The following is a 20,066-nucleotide window of genomic DNA, read 5'->3' as shown; positions in this document are numbered from 1 at the left end:
GAACGGAATCCTTGGCCTCAATCGACATTTTACTCTATGAGATTTTTCTCCTGTCCGCGCACTTTAAATACAAATTTGCCCCAAGAGGAAGACACTTTCAGATGGTGCAACTATGCGAATTCTCTAATAACAAAGTCTCTCACGTTCCTACGCGTTTGAAGAATTGTGTATGTGAAATGAGCGCGCATTGATGGACGTTTTACATTACTCCGTAATTGCGGCAGAATGTTTTGTACTTTCACTAGTGGTCGATGCCAAAACTGATGTAGCCTTCCGTATTGTAATCTTTAGTTACACAATACCGTATAACTCTATTTCATGGATTGAATTAACAGATTTTCTAACACGGTTTCCTAAACTCTTACAAAAAGGTTCGGCGTACGCTAGTTGCTGCAACTGAATGGTAAGAGGAGATCGAATTCAAATCAGGTCTTAATTGAAGGCATTAGATGTTTAATTAATAACTAGACATCGAGTTACGTCCGCTATTTGCTGACGTCCGGGACTGGATAGCGTTGCAGTGGTTCTGTATGTTTGCAGTTTGGGATGAATGTAATCTTACAAATTATCCGTAAAACAATTCTATTTGAACGTTGAATAACTTTCAGCTATTCAGGACGAGGCAAGGACGACCTTGCAAACGTAAGTAAAAGTATAAAAGCCGATAAAGTAGGTTACTGTCGATCCGCCATAGTAAGTCTAGACTAGACTTGCAGTGTGGGGCAACGGAACTGTTTCTATATTGGCGAAGTTCCCCAACAATAGACGTCACGAGGATATGCGGATGTCACGTTGCAACTCTCATATATGCAGTAAATAAACATTTCGTCAGAAGTTCAATGAATTTCTTTTACGAACTTTCTTTTCGTGAACGGGAAGATATGTCGGGGATAATAAAAACAGAAAAGGTAATCATCTCAGAAATGTTTACACATTTTATTCATTTTTATTGGGTTTTTACATTTTTCTTAGTTTATTCTTATTGGGCCTATGGAACAATAAAAATATACAGATTAAGCCCATTATAACATACATACATTTCAATCAAAATAGACATTTTGTATTTTTTTAAATTTTTGTTTCTTATGATAGATAATAGCTTAGAGCGAATCCTAAAGATCCAGTAATATTATGTATGTAATTTTTCAGTCAGTCACCCTCGCGACATAAGTACTTGTAGGCATGTTAAAGAGGTCACCGAGCAGTCTATGATAATAACTACTAGTCAGACTGAGCATACAACAATATTAATTAGGCCAATTCACAAATTCGTTTTTTTTTTGTTAAGACTCAGTTTTGAACATTTTTTTAAGTATTTTTTTCTAAAGTATCTAAAAATAAAAATCCGATTTTATCTATCATACACTTGCTAATTTTACTTGTGACAAACTACATACATATTTCTGAAAATATTCACTTAATATGAATTATGACTTGTATTTTACATTATGTACAATGTTTAATACTTATTGCGATCGGGCGACGTTTTGCACTGATTGCAGAATTTCTTAAAATATAACATGTATGTATGCAGCCTGAAGGTCCCTGGTAAGCAGCAAACACTAAAAAAATACAATAATAAAAGGCCCAATGTCGATGCAATACTTAAACATCAATACACTATTAAAGATAATAAGTATTTAAAGTACACAATAATGTAAAGGAATAAGTAACGTGATATAACATTACTTTTATAAAACCTAAATAAACGGTTTTTTAAAGCATCAAATATAAAATACAAAGGAAGAAAAAATATGTCGGTGAATAAAGTGGTACAAATGTGTTGCTATAATTCTTATGTACGTATATAATATGCGTATAAAATGCATTACGGCAAAGTTCCAGAGTAGGAGAAGAGGTCTAGGAGTGGCGGCGGAGCGCCCGAGAGGGTCCTTGTGACCTACAATATTGAGTAAAATTGAGCGACGTATCGGACGCTTCAGGCTGCATCTCTCGAGAAATACGCTCCAATCGCTAAATCTCCATGTACACAACCCAATTATAAATGTGTTTCTCACAGCCACACACCAATGATGCGTCAACATGTTTTGTTAAGAACTTTCAGCCTCATGTTGCAAACGAAATCAAGAAATAGCCTTCTGTGTAAAATTTCGGAATGGTTTCGTAGTCAAAGAGACGACACGTTAAGCCTGCGTTCAGAGAGTTCATACGGGCTCCAAAAATGGAAACCTCAGTCAGTAATAATTTGTCTGTACGAGGTGTAAACAAAATGACTAAAGTCTAATGAGTCTTTGACACGCGGCGCACAACAGCTACCGAATCTAGACGGATAGATAAGATGCTGTGGTTCCGCTTTGGACGACTCGCACAGACTTATACACATCACGACGAACAGCACGACATCCATGTGTTGCACGTACAGTAGCAGCTCGTCTGGATAATGGGAGCGTAGACGATGCCATTGGCGTACATCAGGGGCGGCGGCTGTTGAGTCATTATGCGTTGTTGGTCTTGGTATAGGACTTGCCAAGCCAGGCTCTTTATCAACTGGAGGGTCTGTCGCCGCTCGTGTCCCATTAAACAAACGGTGGACTCCTCCACCACGTCGTGCAATAGCATCAGGTACTGGTGTTTGAGAGCCTCTTCCTCCGGCTCGACGAAGTGATTCCAAAGATAGTTCTCCAATTTCCCCCTTTGTTGATTAATGTCAGGGAAATCGATGAAAAACCGCGAGCACATGTACTTTTGGAGACTCTTGATGTAATCAGGACTCGCCGGTTTGTAGTTCTTGACTAGCAAATTGCAATACTTGAGCAGACCGCCTCCGCGGATTTCCTCGGGGTGTCTCGTTGAGATCAGCTTCTTGTGTAAGTGGTATAGAGCTTCCTGGAAGTCGCCGAAGAAGGATTCACCGACGACCGTCGGGTAGAAATTCTCGCTGATAGGAAGCTCGCTGCATTCGTAGAAGAGCAAAAGAGAGTCCAAGATTATTTGAAATGAGTCCACCGAGAACTCAAATTGTCGTCGCATGCTATCGACGAATTTCAATTCGACGCCGCGACCACGGGAATTACCGAGAGAGATGAGGGACCAGCGATCACCATCATTATTACTACTATTCACTTTCACCATTTTGCTTACGTAAGCTTCCTTGAGACTGCATGTGGACATGCGTTTGCGGCTGACGCCATCAGGTAACATTTCATAGAGAGAACTTAAAACGGCGGACTTGACGCGGTCAAAATTCCGCACGTTAGACAAATCGACTCCGAAGATGAGATCCAAATCGTTATATGGCTGAGACTCGGTGGCCAAAACATGCGATGCTGCACCACCGTTCAGACGTATATCGCGGACACGCATGCCCGCGCCGCCAGAAGCCGTATCAGTCTCCAACTTCTTTCTCACGACGTTTACCAGGTCCCTCAGACGGACTTCCAAAGTCGGAAAATTGCCACGTCCGTGGATGCTCACTACCTCATCCATCACATCATTCAACCGGCAGACCTGCTCGAAACTGAGCACTGCTAGTCGTTGTTGAGATTCGATATTCTTGACATCCCCAACGCTACTGTTATTACTCTTCATTCTCTCTTCCATCTCAAGGAAGTAGTTCACGTCTGCTATGCAGTCACCGTACTCGTCTGGTGTGCTGCACTGTAACAGAAAACAAATCAATTAGTATCTCGCATGCAGAATCGTCCCGACGTTCCCACCCCTTCCATCTCATTTTCGGCTGAAGCCGAGGAATGTTCGATGGCAGGGACAGAAGCCGTCATCCTGACTCTTCGATGGCGTGTCCGCGATTGTCCTGCGATCTGGCGCACGATGCTGCGGATCACCAGTTGCTAGGTAACAGGACTCCGGGATAACGAAAAGAGTAAGAGGGGTGGCGCCGCACAACCGAGTGACGTCATCGTACTCTCGTGGGCGGATTGAATGGATGGCGTGGGCGAATGGTGCAGATGAACGACGCCTACGTCTAAGGAACCCCGGGCCCCAAATACAGCTATCGATTGTGAGAATGCACGCCGTTCACGTCACGACGCCATCATTACTCCGGACCCGGACCCGAAGCAACGCAACAAGTCCACTTCGAGGTTAAAAATCTAATCAAGTGCAAGGAATCCAAATGCGTAACACCTGAGAATCGCCCAAGGTCGGTAAACAATAGAGAAAAGCGTCGCCAATTGTTACCCTAATTGGGAAAACGCTGTTGCATTTGGCCTGAGGACATGGCGAAACTGCGCCAAGTTAGAAAGCTCAAATATTAAACATCTGGCGCTAAGCAATCTACAGGATGTTTCAAATAGAGCATATACAGATTTACGTAACATTGCACAAGACCATGAATCTGATTTATCTTTGCAAGGCATACCTAGGAACCAACTTTGTTGGCAAACTATTGATCATTACTCATGATACAGTGACAAATGACCACAAAACTCACTGTAGTTACACACAACGAGCTACGAGCCGTAATTTCAAGATTTCATGAAGCGTACCGACTGTTTGTACACATTTACTTGCAAGACTTTTCAACTTTTCACCAATAAAATAGCAGCATCACAAATTCGGATTATCTCTCGTCGTAATTAACGAAACCATAATCTCTAATAACATTCCTGTTGAAGGTAGGCGCAGTGAGTACATTTGCGATAATTAAACCGATAATGAATTTGGAGCTTACAACCATATTTAACTACCATTAGCAAAACGAATAAGTTACAAGTATAATTGCAACAACGTATACACTTACTATAGAATTAAATGTTTTAAACTGGTCTAAATGCAACACCATTAAAATTATCATTAACTGTAACATACTCGTACCTCTTCAATTATTGTAAAGACCATGTTGTAAATTATCACCAAGACGTTCACTCTACCTTTAAACAAGAAATTTCCTGTGCCTTGATATTTATACGGAGATAAAGAACATCGTTTATCGTGAATTCTAGGAGACTGATAATATGATTATCCGACAAATTTATTGCATATAAAAGACACGAAAATAGAACCAAAAAATACATAATCAAAAGGTTATATCACACTTAACTTCGGCAAAAGCATCAATATTTTTACTGGAATTGGATTATTATAAATGTAATGACATCTGACGCTTGTCTGAGCAAATTTAGCGTAAGATAATCTATTTTGAGTGACAAAAGATGTCAATCAATAAAATGTATCCAATATCTGATAAACTCAAAGAATTTAAAACTTTTGTTTTCGTGTTTTGATCGAAAGGTGCATTTACGAAATATCTGCAACGTTGGCAAAAATCACGGTGTCATGCATGAGCATGTGTAAATCCGACCATTCATTGACCTAGACATGGATTCTTCATGCTGTGTTGTTTCGCATTTGCATCACAATTTGGAATTAAAATCGAATTAGGGGTTCATGAAACAAGAATCGACAGTGACCCTTGGTCGAGGTGTCAAACAGTGATAAGCAACAAAATGTTATTGTTGGCATGTGGTCATGCGATAGTATTTCAAAAAACGAACAAGTAATAGAATTTTGATGTAATTATAAGTCCATGTTTTTGTTCACAAACGACGTAAACATAAAGATGAGGATGAAAGTGAAAGGTCGACCACATTGTTCCGTTACGCAATGGCACCAGTGAAGCACGTAACCTACTATTCACTTATTTAATTACCAAAACAAAATTCATTCAACTTAGATCATCTCTTGAATAATATAATAGCGTCGACAAAAAAGATCACCGTTATTATAATGGACTAAACAGAAATTATAGCTGGAATATCAGAGTTGTCTAGTTGGTTCACTTTCGGTTTCAATTTGTGACGGTGACACATATTCCTTGCTTTTAGAGATAGTTCTAACAGCATCCAATTTTCGAAGCGGTGAAATATAATAAAGGAAATTGGTAACAATAGAAGATAAAAACTCTACAATTTATCCACTTCACTAGCGATATTTCCGATAAATAATAAATAATCATAATGTCAAAACGCATAAAAAAGTGAAACAATTGATTTTTTTGATAATAAAATTCATTGTTAAATAATGTGATAAATTACTCTAACGTGCTAAAAAAATTGTGCTCAATGTTTTGTGATTAAAAAATCAATATTTCAGAGAAATGATTATATTAAATATATTACAATTGCGCTTGCTTTCTAAAACACTTAACTAATTGAATACATAAAGAATTAACTTTGTTGACGACTATTTTCGTTTACAAATGGACGGTTCCAGAAGGTGCAAGTAATAAAACTCTTAATAATATAACATAAAGAAGGGAAATATTAGATTATTCGTTTAGTTGAAACTTTATGTCCGTTTTATTGCTAATATACACCAAGACTGAATTTATTGCTTTTATAATAACTTTCTTGTTATTACATTAGGTATAATTCCAATAATAATTGTTGACACAGACTTGTGCATAACAGTAAAATCATTTGAGCTTTTAAAAAGCTGTAAAATAATTCCATTAAAACGACAAACAAGGTTTTGATTTGACTGAACAAAATAAAACCTGCAAAACATTAACATCTAATTCGTTCTATTGAATAAAATTTTACATAAATTATTTCATATCCCATTCGAAAATACAAATTTCTATTTGCATTAAGGTACATAAGTTTTTGACTCATCGTCAAAATGATAATTTCATGTCAAAAGTGCATATTTAACGCCATGTGTCACTGGCGTTAAATTCTCTATTAAAATTTCCAATGCTGCATAAAATAGATTATTATTAGCAATTACAATTATTATTGTAAAGTAGGTACGACGATAAAAGTGTTCAAAAATAATGTTGGTGCGTGATCTTTCACTACTCATTCTTTTCTTACGAAAGAGTTCTAATAAATGACGTCATAAGCAGATATACAATCAATACCTTTAAGGTCATCCGCAATCTCAGAACCATTCATTTTTTGGTCCATAACCTACAGTGGCACTTCGCACCTATGAAGTAATTTTACAACAGCAAAAGGCTTTTGGATTTTTATTTTAATACTTATTGACCCCATTTGCAAAACAAACAGTCACTATTCATGTTTAGGCTTGACATTAACAATTGTGTGTAGAGTGAAACAGAAGACAACAATTAACATGAAGTGCTTCTTATTGGAAGTCACGCATTATTTAATTAATTTAAGAATTATTTAGCTTAAGTACACTAAAACTGTATCTAATCTCTGGAAGTTTCTAGTGAGAACTTTAGTATCGAAGACGCAATACCGGAGTCTAATAAATTAATGAGTGTTTCCTCTGATTAAAAATTTATGGTTTTGACTTTTAAATTTTTAATTCAGTTACGTATAAAAAAATTCAAGTCGGTTTGTCAAAGGTCCATAATTACTATTAATGGGTCATCTAAAATCATCTGTTACCGTCTGAAAATCGATACCCGATATTACAAAGACCGCCTCGAATGTGACATCCTATTTCATGTAATTATAGAATATTCAGTCGCAACAAAGGTCGATTCCGGTTGTCGAATATCAATTCCGGAATATGAATCGAAGCTTTGTTATTCGCCACACATATAATAAAAATCATTTACGAGCATCCCTCGGGAACGCAACACGTGCCTATAATAAATTCCAGATGGCAGTTTTTAACCTGAAAAACGCTTATCAATCCGGGCTCGTAGCCACAACGCAGCAATTTCCGGTTGGACTGATAAACAATAACGTCGCTAACCAATCTAAACAATAATTCATAAAGAGAAAATTATTGGTCCGGGTGTCCGGACTCGTAAACCGGAAACCTTAGACGCTTAACCGTGTTAGTCCGTTACATATTGTCTCATAATCCAGTTACAAGTTAAATTACGCGCTCGGTCATAAGAGGGTGGCAACACCCTCCTTCATCCCTCTCGTCGGCGCCAGTCTGGGGTATTGTGTCGATCAAAAAATTGCAATTGTGGCGACGAATACATTAAAGCAAGGACGTGTGCGGAAGAAGAGGCGTAATTTGAATCAACCTTGTAATTATTAATTATTTTCAAGTTTCCACAATAGTGCTAATAATTAAAATTGGACGGAAAACAGCTACTTGACAACAGTCACCGAAAATTAATACTTAAGGGAAAAGACTGAATTCGCCAAAAAGATAGACGATAGACTTAAATACACTCAAGTTTATTTAGTTATTGATGCTCGAATACACAAAAGATCGCAAGATATTTGTTATGTTGACATAAATATTTTGCCATTTTATAGAAACGAATTGAATTCAACAGGTTTAGGTTTCATTATTTCGTATGTTATTTATTAGGTATTACGTTTATTTAATCGAACGGTGAAATTACTTTTATGTATGCTAATCCTATTCCGTCATTTATCAATCTTATCAGTATAGAAAATTACATTTACCTATTTGTGGGTAACTATGTCCAATAGAGATATTATACAGACAAAGATTTAACAATGACAATGTGTAAGGTCGAGGCGCCCACTTTTATATTATTTCCAGTTTTCATTATCATATCAGGGTGTCAGAACTCGCGCCCCAGAGAAAAATTTCAAGTAAGACAAGATATCAGGAACATGGATAAAGTGTTTAAAATATTCTATCTGTCAAAAAAAAATGGTGACATTTATTTTTGACATTTGGCATTTTTTAAGTCTATATTTAATGACACTGATGAACTTGCATATGTTTTTTTTAGAATTATTTAGTAAAGGTACAACTAAAAGCCACAAATAACATTAAACCGAGTTACAATTTAGGATACAGCTTCCTTGTTTCCTCTTCTAACAGCCTGTAGTAAAAAAACTTGGAAAATTATTGTTCCAACAGAAATAAATAGAGGCAAAGTGCAAAATTTAAACTCTCATAACTTGGAAGTTTTTATAAATAGAATTTTTTTAACATTTTTTCCATGTTCCTGTAGAACAGAAGCATGTTTTACTTTTAAAACCTGTTTATGTAGAACTATTAGTATTTTTTCACTCTTATTATAAACTGACACAAGTTCATTAAACAAATGATTTGAAATTTTTAATAACAATTTGCTGACGAAAGTCGAGTAATAGACTATGAATTTCAATTTAAAATTGTAATTCTATTAGTGGTTTTCTTTGGTGAGAATAATTACCAGTCATTCGTTATTATTGTTGTTACTTAATCGACACTTCTGAAAAAAATTAATTTAAACATGCTTCAAAAGAAAGTATAATCTTTCTCAAATTTCTTTCGTATTCCAATCAAAAAATAGAACCAAAAAAATTTTAAATTAAAAAACACATTTTCCATCTAATCAATTCGGTTTATTGAGGTATTCATTACCGCATTTTAAAACTAGAATACATATAAATTTATCAGTGGTAAGTAACCATTTAGCAGTAATAATTATTGTATGTACATAAGTACAGATAAACAAGCGAAAAATGTATTCTTTCAATAACACAAGTTATGTTTTAATTTTAATCGTGCGGCGCAATTTTGTTATAAAATGGTTACACTTTGTGTGTTACATCAAATGAAAAATTAACTACAATTCCGCAGCCACGTTTTTCCATTTAACAGCAAATATCAAGGTCGTAAAAATAACACCATTTTAAACAAATAAGTCACTCATTTTTATTTAGTCCATGAAAGTTTTAGTTCCTTCCAGTTTATATTAAATCAATTCAATTATGTTCGTCTCCACTGCGCCATATACGTCACACTTGATCCAATTTATATGCAATCGTTGGTACAATTCATCAGTCTACAATGTGGCAGTTTCCAACGTTACAAAATTCAATTGAGTTCATAAATAAGTGTCGGCCATAAATCTGTATAGTTCAAAATTCATGTCGTCAAAAACAATAAAAAAGTGACCTACTAGGATATGAAGCGCATGAATGAAAATTTTTCATTGATACGCATTTATGTATCAAAAATTATTATCTTCAAATTAGCCCGCACAAACGTACAATTATTTCGTCCAATTATATTATTCGCTTTGTACGTCACGTCCGCTGTTTACAACAATCTCGAAGTCACAATACATATTTTTATGTCATTAATATTTAAATACAATACAATCAGCACATAAAGCCGACGTGATATAGGTTACTTGCTAGTTTTCATAAAAGTTTGACAATAACGTCGTTTATTGCGAGGAGGTTTCCGTGTGACAACAATTTGCAAATATTTATTTAAGATAATTACGTGTTTTTGTTACCGGACTAAAAAAGCAGAATTTCCAGACCTTGACCGCTTGACAATTAGGTTGTGCCACTAACAAGGCATAGAAAAATTTACCAAAGGGCGGAACTAAACTATAATTTTAGATCATACCGTCATTACCAATGATATAAATCAACACACGAATATAGTGCGCCATGATTAAAGAAACTCAAATTTCACTTTATCACAAAAAACGATTTTTTAACTGGAATGGAATTTTTCCTCTGAAAAGAATATTGCACTTTCATGTTTAGAGATAAGAATAGCCAAAAATTGTGTTAGGCCTGGTTAGCAACAGCCAAGTATTATTGAACGGTAACTCTAGTAGTACACGAATCCGTGTAAAAATAACTTTAGTAGCTAATAATGACGTAGAATTTTTGCCTGCGATGTGCTGCTATCTTCATACAATAGTAAATTAGCTATTAATCTAATGTTCAATTCAAATGTAGAATCTTCTTGACAATATTGCGTAGCCGTGTAATCATCTAAAACATCTCGAGATTAATTTCCAAGTGTCATGAGTGATGATAGCTTGGTTAAAACAGAGCTTAAATCTACAGCAAAGCTTAATTTAGACAGAGAGTGAATGATTTTGGTTATTATCTTTGCTTCAAATCTTTACTCCAGAAAAAACATTAATGTTTTAATAGAATTTGAGTTTTGAGACAAGGGTGTTATAAAAAAGGTTCTTGAAATTGAAAATGAAATCCTATTTACATAAAAAGTGTTTAGAAAATAAATTAATTAACAAATTTTTACATAATTATTATGCCACAATTCTTTTATATAAATGACAAGATATCTTATTGAAGGCACTTTGATTTTTTTGTCCTTTAATCTAAACCAACATGCTAAAATTATGTCAGATACAAAATCATTTATTTGAAAAGTCAAGGCCGTTACATCAACATCGTTAAGATACGACTGTTAATAAATTATAGACATCAGACGTCTACATGGATCGCCTTTAGATCCAAACAATTATTAATGAAGTAACTCACGTCGGCACAACATATGCAATAAAAATTGTAATTTAGTTATAATTCATACAGGGTGTCCCAGGAGTAATAATGAGCCTGAAAATTTTTTTGAAGCAACCAATATTACATTTCATAGATAACGTGCATATTGAAATATTTTGTTTTAAATAGTTAAACATAGTAATCGTATTTTTATTTTTGACAAATTTTTATTAGTCAAAATGACTACTCCAGTTTTAGAAAGTCCGTCTATTTGGATATCGCGCTGGATAGAAACGTGCAGCCTGCAAAGCGTTTTTCAAATATTCTTCATAAATGAGAATCTTGTTGATTTGTTTGGCAAAAATTTTAGTAATTCTCATTAAATTTTCCGAGGTTTGACTTTTTATAAATTAAAGTTGAAGTGTGCTGTTTAATTTATTAAAACTAAATATTTTAATATCCATGTTATCTTTGAAATGTAATGTTGGTTGCTTCCAAATTTTTTTCAGGCTCATTATTACTCGTGGGACATCCTGTATAAGTTAGTCCCTGAAGTGCTTATCAAGGTTTAAAGAAAAAGTGTAATCTCTCCAACATATGATCGAAGCAAGACTACAGGTGAAGAATTGACCGGTCTTACCTACTGATTTATTGGTGTTATTATAATGGACAAATTCTTGTTTGTGGTTCACTATCATATCTGTCAATCCCTATCAGAGTTGCCGTCCAGGAACTTCCTATACGAACCTAACTTTTGATAAGTGTGGAAACGATCAAATGTTCAAAGTACGAAAAATCTGCTTCGCCAACTAAATTAACATCCGGAAGATTAATTTTAGAAACTATAATGATAAAATTTTAGCGAAACTGCATGAATGAAATTAACACGTCCTTATCAGCTACGTTTTCATTTATTCGTTCTTATCAACCATGTTGCACAAGCAATAAAAAGAAAAGTTCATGGAATCGATAATTTAATGCAACAGCTGTCTTTTACTGAAACAGTTCATTGCAAAATCAACAAAAATTGATGACACTGTAAAACAGCAGCAAAAGATTTGTCTTGATGGAAATAACAAGTAAGCAGTAAATAAATTATTTTGGTTCGGTTGAAGTTGCATAAATTATTAAAACGTAATTAATAGAACACTTTTGGGGTCATGTCTATTCAGGAACAGCAAGTTGTGTGAAATATTAAATTTGACCATCTGGCGTAAAAGTAGAGCTTATGGAAACTAAGATAACGTTTTTATTCGAGTGTCCCGCTAATTAATTTAATTGAGTTAGATTGTTGGGAGTTGGAGAAAATCGTATCTTAGATCCTTGACATGAAATTTTAATGGAATGCGTCCACGAGAGTAGTGAAACGTTTTCTTTCTGCGTCGCCAGTTTCCCAATCACGTGAAACAATTCGCACGTGAAGTTAACGGAATAATCCGATATAATTAGGCGAAGGAAGCACAAGAATCACTTGTTACGTCATGGGCGCACGTAGGCCGTCGTCGTATTTGGTCAAGCAAAAACCATGTAGGGCCTTACGAACCTGTGGGAGTCGCAGCTCGTCGCTGTCTCCCTCGAGGTCGGAAACTTGGACGCCATCGCCGTCGAAGTCGGTGTGGTCCGAAGGGCCGCTGTAGTCGGAGACGACGCTGCTTCCGCAGCTATTGCCGGAGTCTTCCATGTTCACATCAACATCCTTGAATTCTGTGCCCATGCTCACAAGAACTACAACTGTGACCGGCGGTCAACACAAGGAATGTGTGATTCTAGGACGGCACTGCACAATTTCACGCTTGAAGAAAATGCAAGTTGTGTTGCTAATAAGACTTCACCGTGGCCAACCACACATTACACTATCACACGCCGCACTGGGAAGAGCCTCCGACAGCGGACTCAACTCGCGATACTCCAACCTGGCGGCTGCGCATTCAAACCCACCAGGATACGCGGACACTCACGGAATATTCGCGATCCGCTCACACCGTTCTGGAAAAGTCCTCCTGTCTTACGCTTTTTATGCTTTTCCAGGGACGAGACGCGGCCAAACAAGCTCACAGCTTTGACTTGTTGCTTGGCTTGGGTACGAACTGTCCGACTTACCCACAAAAACAGATGATCTACGAGATTGCACTCAAAGCACCCGGACTAGAACGTCCTGGATTATCGCAGAGCTTTTCAAAGGAGTAAAGGACAAGTGGAAACAGGCAACTAGCTAATCAATTACTAAACTACTATTGCCAGCTTTGCCACATATAACTTACGCTTATTTTATGACAAAGTTAGAAGCATCTACTCATTTCCCTTATAAAGATAATCACAATTGCGAAAATTATTACTTCAAAAGTTTAAGCTGGTTGAGCTTAGTTAGACTCAGAACACCGACTAGACTCCACCACAATCCACAAAATCCGGCTCAAACAAACTCAGAGTAATTTCTTTTATATTTCAAAGTAACGAGAGAAAACAATTCGTATAATTTTCCGAGTTTTTAAGAAAAGATTAAACACTAGCTACATTAACAGAAAACATTTTAAACAGGCATAAATAGTCCACTCGGAATCGAATATTCCAGTTAAAAAAAAGTGTAAATATTTTTAATAGTTTAACAATTGGTTTGAACTCAATTAGTAGTAGACTTATTTATACTTGTATTATACTTCTCTTGTCACAACATTTAATGAAATAAGCCGTCACTTCCGTTATTTAGTTGAAGCAAAGAAGCAAGTACATACATATATATTTATGTTCACTATTTTTATTTTGTTTTAGGGGTTTCTTATTCTTGGTTTGTTTTGAAAATAATTTTAAACCACCAGAAAGCAATTTCAAAAGGTTGTATTTCAAGCGATGCATATTACAATTTTTATAATTTATTTTTACATATTATAAACCATTGTAATACCTAATTCAAATCTGCTCACAATTTATTTATCATTATTATTCCCCCATGATCAAATTTATATAATGTTATTAATGTTTGTTATTAAAATTATTACTAAACAAATATTCTCGTAGAAATATATTATTAATAGACGTAGAAAACATAAATTAAAGTTTTATAAAAATAACGAATAATTTTATTAAAACTAAGATTTTTTATTCTTCGACACTGTCAAAATTTATGGTTTTTCTCCCGTGTAAGAAAATTTTGACAACTGTTTGGCATTTCTCAATACGAAATGTCAAATTATTTTTAACAGATTTAAAGCACGTTTAAGCCTTGTTGAGTCTAATTCGAAGAATAAAATGTTGTCTTCAACTCGTTTGAGTGTAAATCGGACGCTTTATTCCACCTCGTGGATGGTAAACCACTCGTTATACTCGTGGTTTAAAAATCCACTCGGTCAAATAAACCGTCCGATTTACACTCACACTCGTCGAATAAATAACTATTAGCATTTTTCGGTTACTAAAATAAAAATAAATATTCCACTCGCTGAATGGTTGAAGCGTGAGCTTTTAAACTAACAATAATTTTCATTAATTTCAGATAAAATCTGCAAATCCTGGTTTACCGATTATTTAGTTTATTGTTGAACATTAGATTAGTTAAATTTATGTTTTTCCGACAATAATAAATTAAAATATCGGCTATTAAAAACTATTTTATTGTGGCATATCCTAAACAAAAGTTAAATATTTACAAAAGGTTTTCTAATGGTTTATATGCATGTAGGATATGGTCCTAGGGTTTGGAGATTAAATGATATCAATAAATTATAGACTTCGAATTAAAGCTTCTGAAAAATGTTATCAGGATTATGCTATAATATAACCTAATAATTACAATTTATTGAAGGATTACGAGAGCTACATAAAATCTGTCTCATGCTACTGTCCATATTGTATTAGCAGCGGTTTAAGAAGAAGACGAACGAGGGAGCTGGAAATCTCCGACTTATTACCCACTGGATTAACAAACAAAAAAGAACGTCCCAAACAGAATAGTAGGCAGCGGAAAAACAATTAGATCAAGAGAAATGTAACAGGATTCATTGTGTTTTTGATTTCGAATTTTGTCGACTCTAAGCTTTTAATATTTTTTGTAGGTTGTTATCGTTATTTGAGATCGAAAAATAATTGATTTTATCTTTATTAACATGAATAACCACACAAAAACGTGGCGGCAGAGGTTGCAATGTGGGAGTATTGTGCAACTGATAAAATACCTACACAGTACTATGACGAATTTCACACAACGATTTTCAGACGTCATTTATATCAAATCCAATTCACGACTCAGAGATGACGTCAAAAGACGCTCTTTTACGGATTCCTTATGTTTGCAATTATCGATTATATGTGTATAAATATGAAAGAAGTAAACAGATTTTTTGATATTTTTTATAGACATGTGATTTACGATAAACAGTTGTAATATTTCAACAAACAATAAAAATCTAAGATACAACCATCGTTAGTTTTATCACGAAAAGAAAATTGTTCGAAATCTAAATAAAATTGAATTCAAACAGTGACCAAATTGAATTTATGAATAATAAACATTACGTATGTGTATTATAAATCATCCGAGTTCCGCTATATTGTTTGGGAATCACATAATACGAAGTCTGTGAAAAAATGTAAGAAAATATATTATTTTCGAGATCAATAAATTGTGAGTGCAACAATATATATCTCGCGCTGCTGAGATTTCACAAGAACCAGATAAAAAAGTATTTTACTACTTAAATAGATAATGTTTATTTTAGTTTGGTCTTTAACAGGCAAATATGTGTTATCAGTACTGATAGAAGTAAGACTTTCGCATCATAAACCTTGACATTTAGAGTTCAACGCCTTAAACATTTTATTAACACAATTAATTATGCATGCACTATTTGGACTCTTTTGTATCGAAACTGTGTAATAAGAGTCGAATATTTTACAAGATAAATTCGGTATCTACTGTGTTATAATGAGTGGGTAAAAATTTTCTGCCAGAATAATTAACTAATAAGCTAATAACTAATAAAATAAGACAGCAAAAATTATATCACGCCGATTCTGTAAAATTAAAAACATTTTTTAAATTATAAATAACTTTGTCTTGACATTATAACTAAATGTATTTGTTTTTATTTGCAATGAAAATATTTCATAAATAGATGCGCAAACTAGAAAGGAATTTGTTTTTTAACGGATTCCTGTCATGACTTATTTCCTGGTCTGTTGAGGTAAAAATCCCAATTTTTTGACAAGGAATGCCCAAATATAATTACATGTTGCAATGTTGCGTGCAGTAAAAGCTTATCTCTGACGTCACCCTAAATTTGGCGATTTTTCGTGATAAAACGGTGAATTGGTTAAAGGTTTGCGGAGGTTATGTCGCCATTAATTGATATACAATATGTAAATAATGATTAAAAAACTTAATCGTTGTGTAAACGGTGGTCGACTAAAGTACATACCATAATTAAGTTTAATTTAATTATGTATTAAGCCTGCTAGGTTTAGCAACCTGACAATTGCAAATTAGTCATTAAAATTTTTTTCCGAAATAAGCAACAATCGCTTGGAAAACTTTATTTCCTTTCAACTGCAACCGGAGCGCACAAATAATTGTTGTTTCGTAAACTTGACCAACTACTGTGAGAAAATGTGGCCTATAATTAAGCACCATATACAATTATATATTTTCCACCTTTCAGCGACCTTACAATCGACCTTGTTACAATCATTATGAATTGATATAAATGAATTTTTGTCTCAAGGTTTGTGATTGAGAGTTGAAAGTAAAACTGACCACGATTTTCGACGAAATCTTCCGAAAACAACATTTTTCACCGAAAATTGCGTGCTTCACTAACTCTGTCTCTGAGTTAACAAATCGACCCTAATGCGGTTAAAGCTATTAAAATTATCGCAAACCATTAAAGAAATGTTTTAAAAAATTTACTCTATCGTACTAGATAAATGCACATTTTCCCCATTTTTTGCTGGCTTGACGTCACTGAATTTTGTCTTATTGGTCTCTTGAAGTCCCACTATGTATTAATGAAGCCTTACTGATTTCCTTTCCATCACAAAAAAAAACAAAATAGGATACGACCCAGTTACGTTGTACTTGATATTCATATATTAGAAATTATCTTTGGTGGACGAGATTTGCTTATCGTAAAATTTATGACACTATCTTTAACCTTCAAACAAATTTGCCTGAAATGAAAGCGACAGGCCTTCATTACTCTCAAAGCTTTTCAATCTTTGTTATGTCACACCATCATACTCGCATGACTTCACTGCAAAAAAACAAACAAAAATTATAAAAATATATTTATTATTATTTATCTAAGTTGGTATCAGTGTTTATTCCTTTTGTTACCACTATATGCGATAAACATGTTTTTAACGTTATTTTATCATTGTTAGGAGTTCATATCACCCTGATTACTATAATTAATGCCCAATAATTCTTTTATTGGACTTAATTTGGCACCTACGAGATCGGAATTTCGATATCTATCTTCAGTTTTCCAAATCTAGGCGAAGAAATCAACCAAGAAAATAAATAATAATCTAAAGATAAAATCAGACTGTCCAAATCATTTCCATTATTCTCCCACAACAATCATAATACATTACAATCATTTATAACAGTAGATAGTAGATTTGTTTTAAACTCGAAAAGTAAAAATTAATTCCTACAAAATTAATTTTGAGCCCCGCCTAATCCTTTCAGTTTTAATGAGCTATGCGAAAAAAAATGTCACTGCGATAATTTCATGGAAATATGATGGCGTGGACTGTACAAATTACCATGGTAACAGCTCGACCAGAGTTATCTCACCTACGCAACAGATCGAAGAAAAATATTAACACTAAATTTTCCGAAAAAATCGTTTATATCGTTTGTACACTTTTGTTAATAAATACAGGATTTTAACAATGTAATTTATGTTTTTATCAGCTCTAATTAAGATCAATTTTTATATTAAGAGCACAAAAACAAAATTTATTATTATTACCAGGCGATAAATAATAGTAAATAAAATGTAATAAATATTGTATATGACTTGAAAACAAATCAAATTAATTAAAGCAATTATTACACTCCTACTTTGTAATAAAATGTGATCAATTCGTTGTCCAATTTTTTCGCAATATTTATTTTAAATGGACTGACTTATTAAAAATTACAACGTGCCACATCCAGATATTCACTTTTAAATTAAATTAAAAGACGTGAAAGCAAATTAAAGCTTTTTAATTCTACGTTATTTTTCCTTTCCATAAGGAAAAATTTTATCGATCTGCCTAAGTAATCCAAACAAGCGCCGTTTTCTAATTTCTATATCAGGTGAATAAAAAGTGTGGAACCAAACGTTTTTTGCTTAAACTATTTATTTTTTAGAAAAACTAATTGAAGAATGATAAAAATGTGATGTTTTATAAAGAATAAAATTTTTCGAAATTTTCTTTTGTTTTTGAGTTCTACAAAATTTTAATTTTTTTATATAGCAACCCACTATAAAACCATTATTCTTATGAAAGTTATGATCTAAGGATTACTACTATCTACTTCAGGTATATTCAATTTTTTCAAATTTTTTTTTACATTTATTGCGATTTTGACAAAAAAATTGCATAACTCAAAAACAAAAACTAAGTTTCGTTCTCAAAATACGATCACATTTTTTATATGCATTATTTATATTCATTTAATTTATATTATTATTACATATTTATATTATATTCTGAAGGCAAATGATTTAAAAAAAACTGCTTGGTTCCATACTTTTTATTCACCCTATAAGTATGTATTAATGTAAGAACAGGGGGTGTGCTATTTTTAATTTTTTTTTTGTATATCATACATACATATAGCTCATCCATTTAGAGCTATGAATTGTCATATGCCAAAGTCGGCCAAAATTTATGGTTGTACTATTAATTTTGAACAATATGGAAATTTGATTGCGAGTGTACCCACTCGTAAAACAAAGTTGTCATTTGAGTCAAAATGTGTGTTTAGGTTTTAGGTTATGAAATCTTTGTTAATTTTGATGGTAATAGTAATTTGACGTGACTTAATAACAAGAATTTGTGTTTTTCTTTATCAGAGAACAGTATTGTCTTCTTTTACCCATTTTTTTTTATTAACTTTTTAGAGATTTTTAACGTAACAACATTAAAATCAAGGGCTTGTCAAAGTTTGAAAAAATATTTTTTTGTATTGCTGCCACAACTAAATATGTAGTTAAAATACTCATTGGCGTGCCTAGTAACTTTATGAGTAGATATTGCTAACGTAACGGCACTTTGATAATTCACATCTACAATGGATGATCTGTACTTACGTATGATCTTGAAGTATAGAAAGTAAAAAAACTTATATTTATTGTTTTCTCTAATAATAGCTAATGTTTTATTAATAATGATAATAATGTATAGTGACAGTAAGTATATTGTTGAAACATTTAGAAGTGTTTGCACTGTTATTTACTAAAATACTACGAAATTATTATTTAAATGTTTTTGGTTTCTAGTATGTATAAGTGATAGATGCGAGTACATTAAATTAATGTAATTATAAGAAAGTGTGTAAATAATTAAATATCACAGCTTAAATATTTATGATTTCGTATAGGATAAGTATTACATAATAAGAATGAATCAATAATTAAACAACAATTACTACATTGCGTAATAGTACCACTTCTTTTTCATTTTTTCTATGATATTTAGAGAGCTTTTCAATTGAACTATGACATGCTATGAGTCGTCTATTATCGATAATTTTCCACCATTTAAGTGCAAGAAGTCAAGCAAATATGTTGACATTAACAGGCTTATAAATTGTCCCATCGTAAGTCGTCCTATAATCACTATTGTGTTCATCTGTTGCGACGATAAATTTTTATCGGCATATTATGGTGGTTATTGGCAGATATCGTGACGCAGTTCAATAGTGTAGTTAACTTTCTCTATCACGGAGTGCATTACTGATCGTAGATACTGAAACGAATGCGG

The 20,066-nt window shown here is 33.6% G+C and overlaps 1 protein-coding gene across 1 annotated transcript; it reads right to left on the bottom strand.

Annotated features, from left to right (window-relative positions):
- Positions 1-909: 909 nt before the first annotated feature.
- Positions 910-13,053, bottom strand: LOC123007349 (terminal nucleotidyltransferase 5C). Its single transcript, XM_044402596.1, has 2 exons — positions 12,637-13,053; positions 910-3,618 (listed from the first exon to the last, which is right to left on the bottom strand). The coding sequence occupies exons 1-2, from the start codon at positions 12,805-12,807 to the stop codon at positions 2,344-2,346; spliced, it is 1,446 nt and encodes a 481-aa protein (XP_044258531.1). The 5' UTR covers positions 12,808-13,053; the 3' UTR covers positions 910-2,343.
- Positions 13,054-20,066: the final 7,013 nt, after the last annotated feature.

Source organism: Tribolium madens, unplaced genomic scaffold, assembly GCF_015345945.1.
Source record: "Tribolium madens isolate multiple individuals breed KSU strain unplaced genomic scaffold, Tmad_KSU_1.1 Scaffold_3;HRSCAF=73;Tcas5.2_LG2, whole genome shotgun sequence".
Classification (NCBI taxonomy): domain Eukaryota; kingdom Metazoa; phylum Arthropoda; class Insecta; order Coleoptera; family Tenebrionidae; genus Tribolium; species Tribolium madens.
Note: the sequence above shows the minus strand (reverse complement) of the source record. Positions and strands in the feature narration are given on the sequence as shown.

Coding starts and splice junctions, on each gene's coding strand:
- LOC123007349 (XM_044402596.1), bottom strand. CDS start 12,807: ATGGGCACAGAATTCAAGGATGTTGATGTGAACATGGAAGACTCCGGC. Junction 3,619..12,636: donor ACGAGCTGCGACTCCCACAG/GTTCGTAAGGCC, acceptor TTTCTGTTACAG/TGCAGCACACCAGACGAGTA.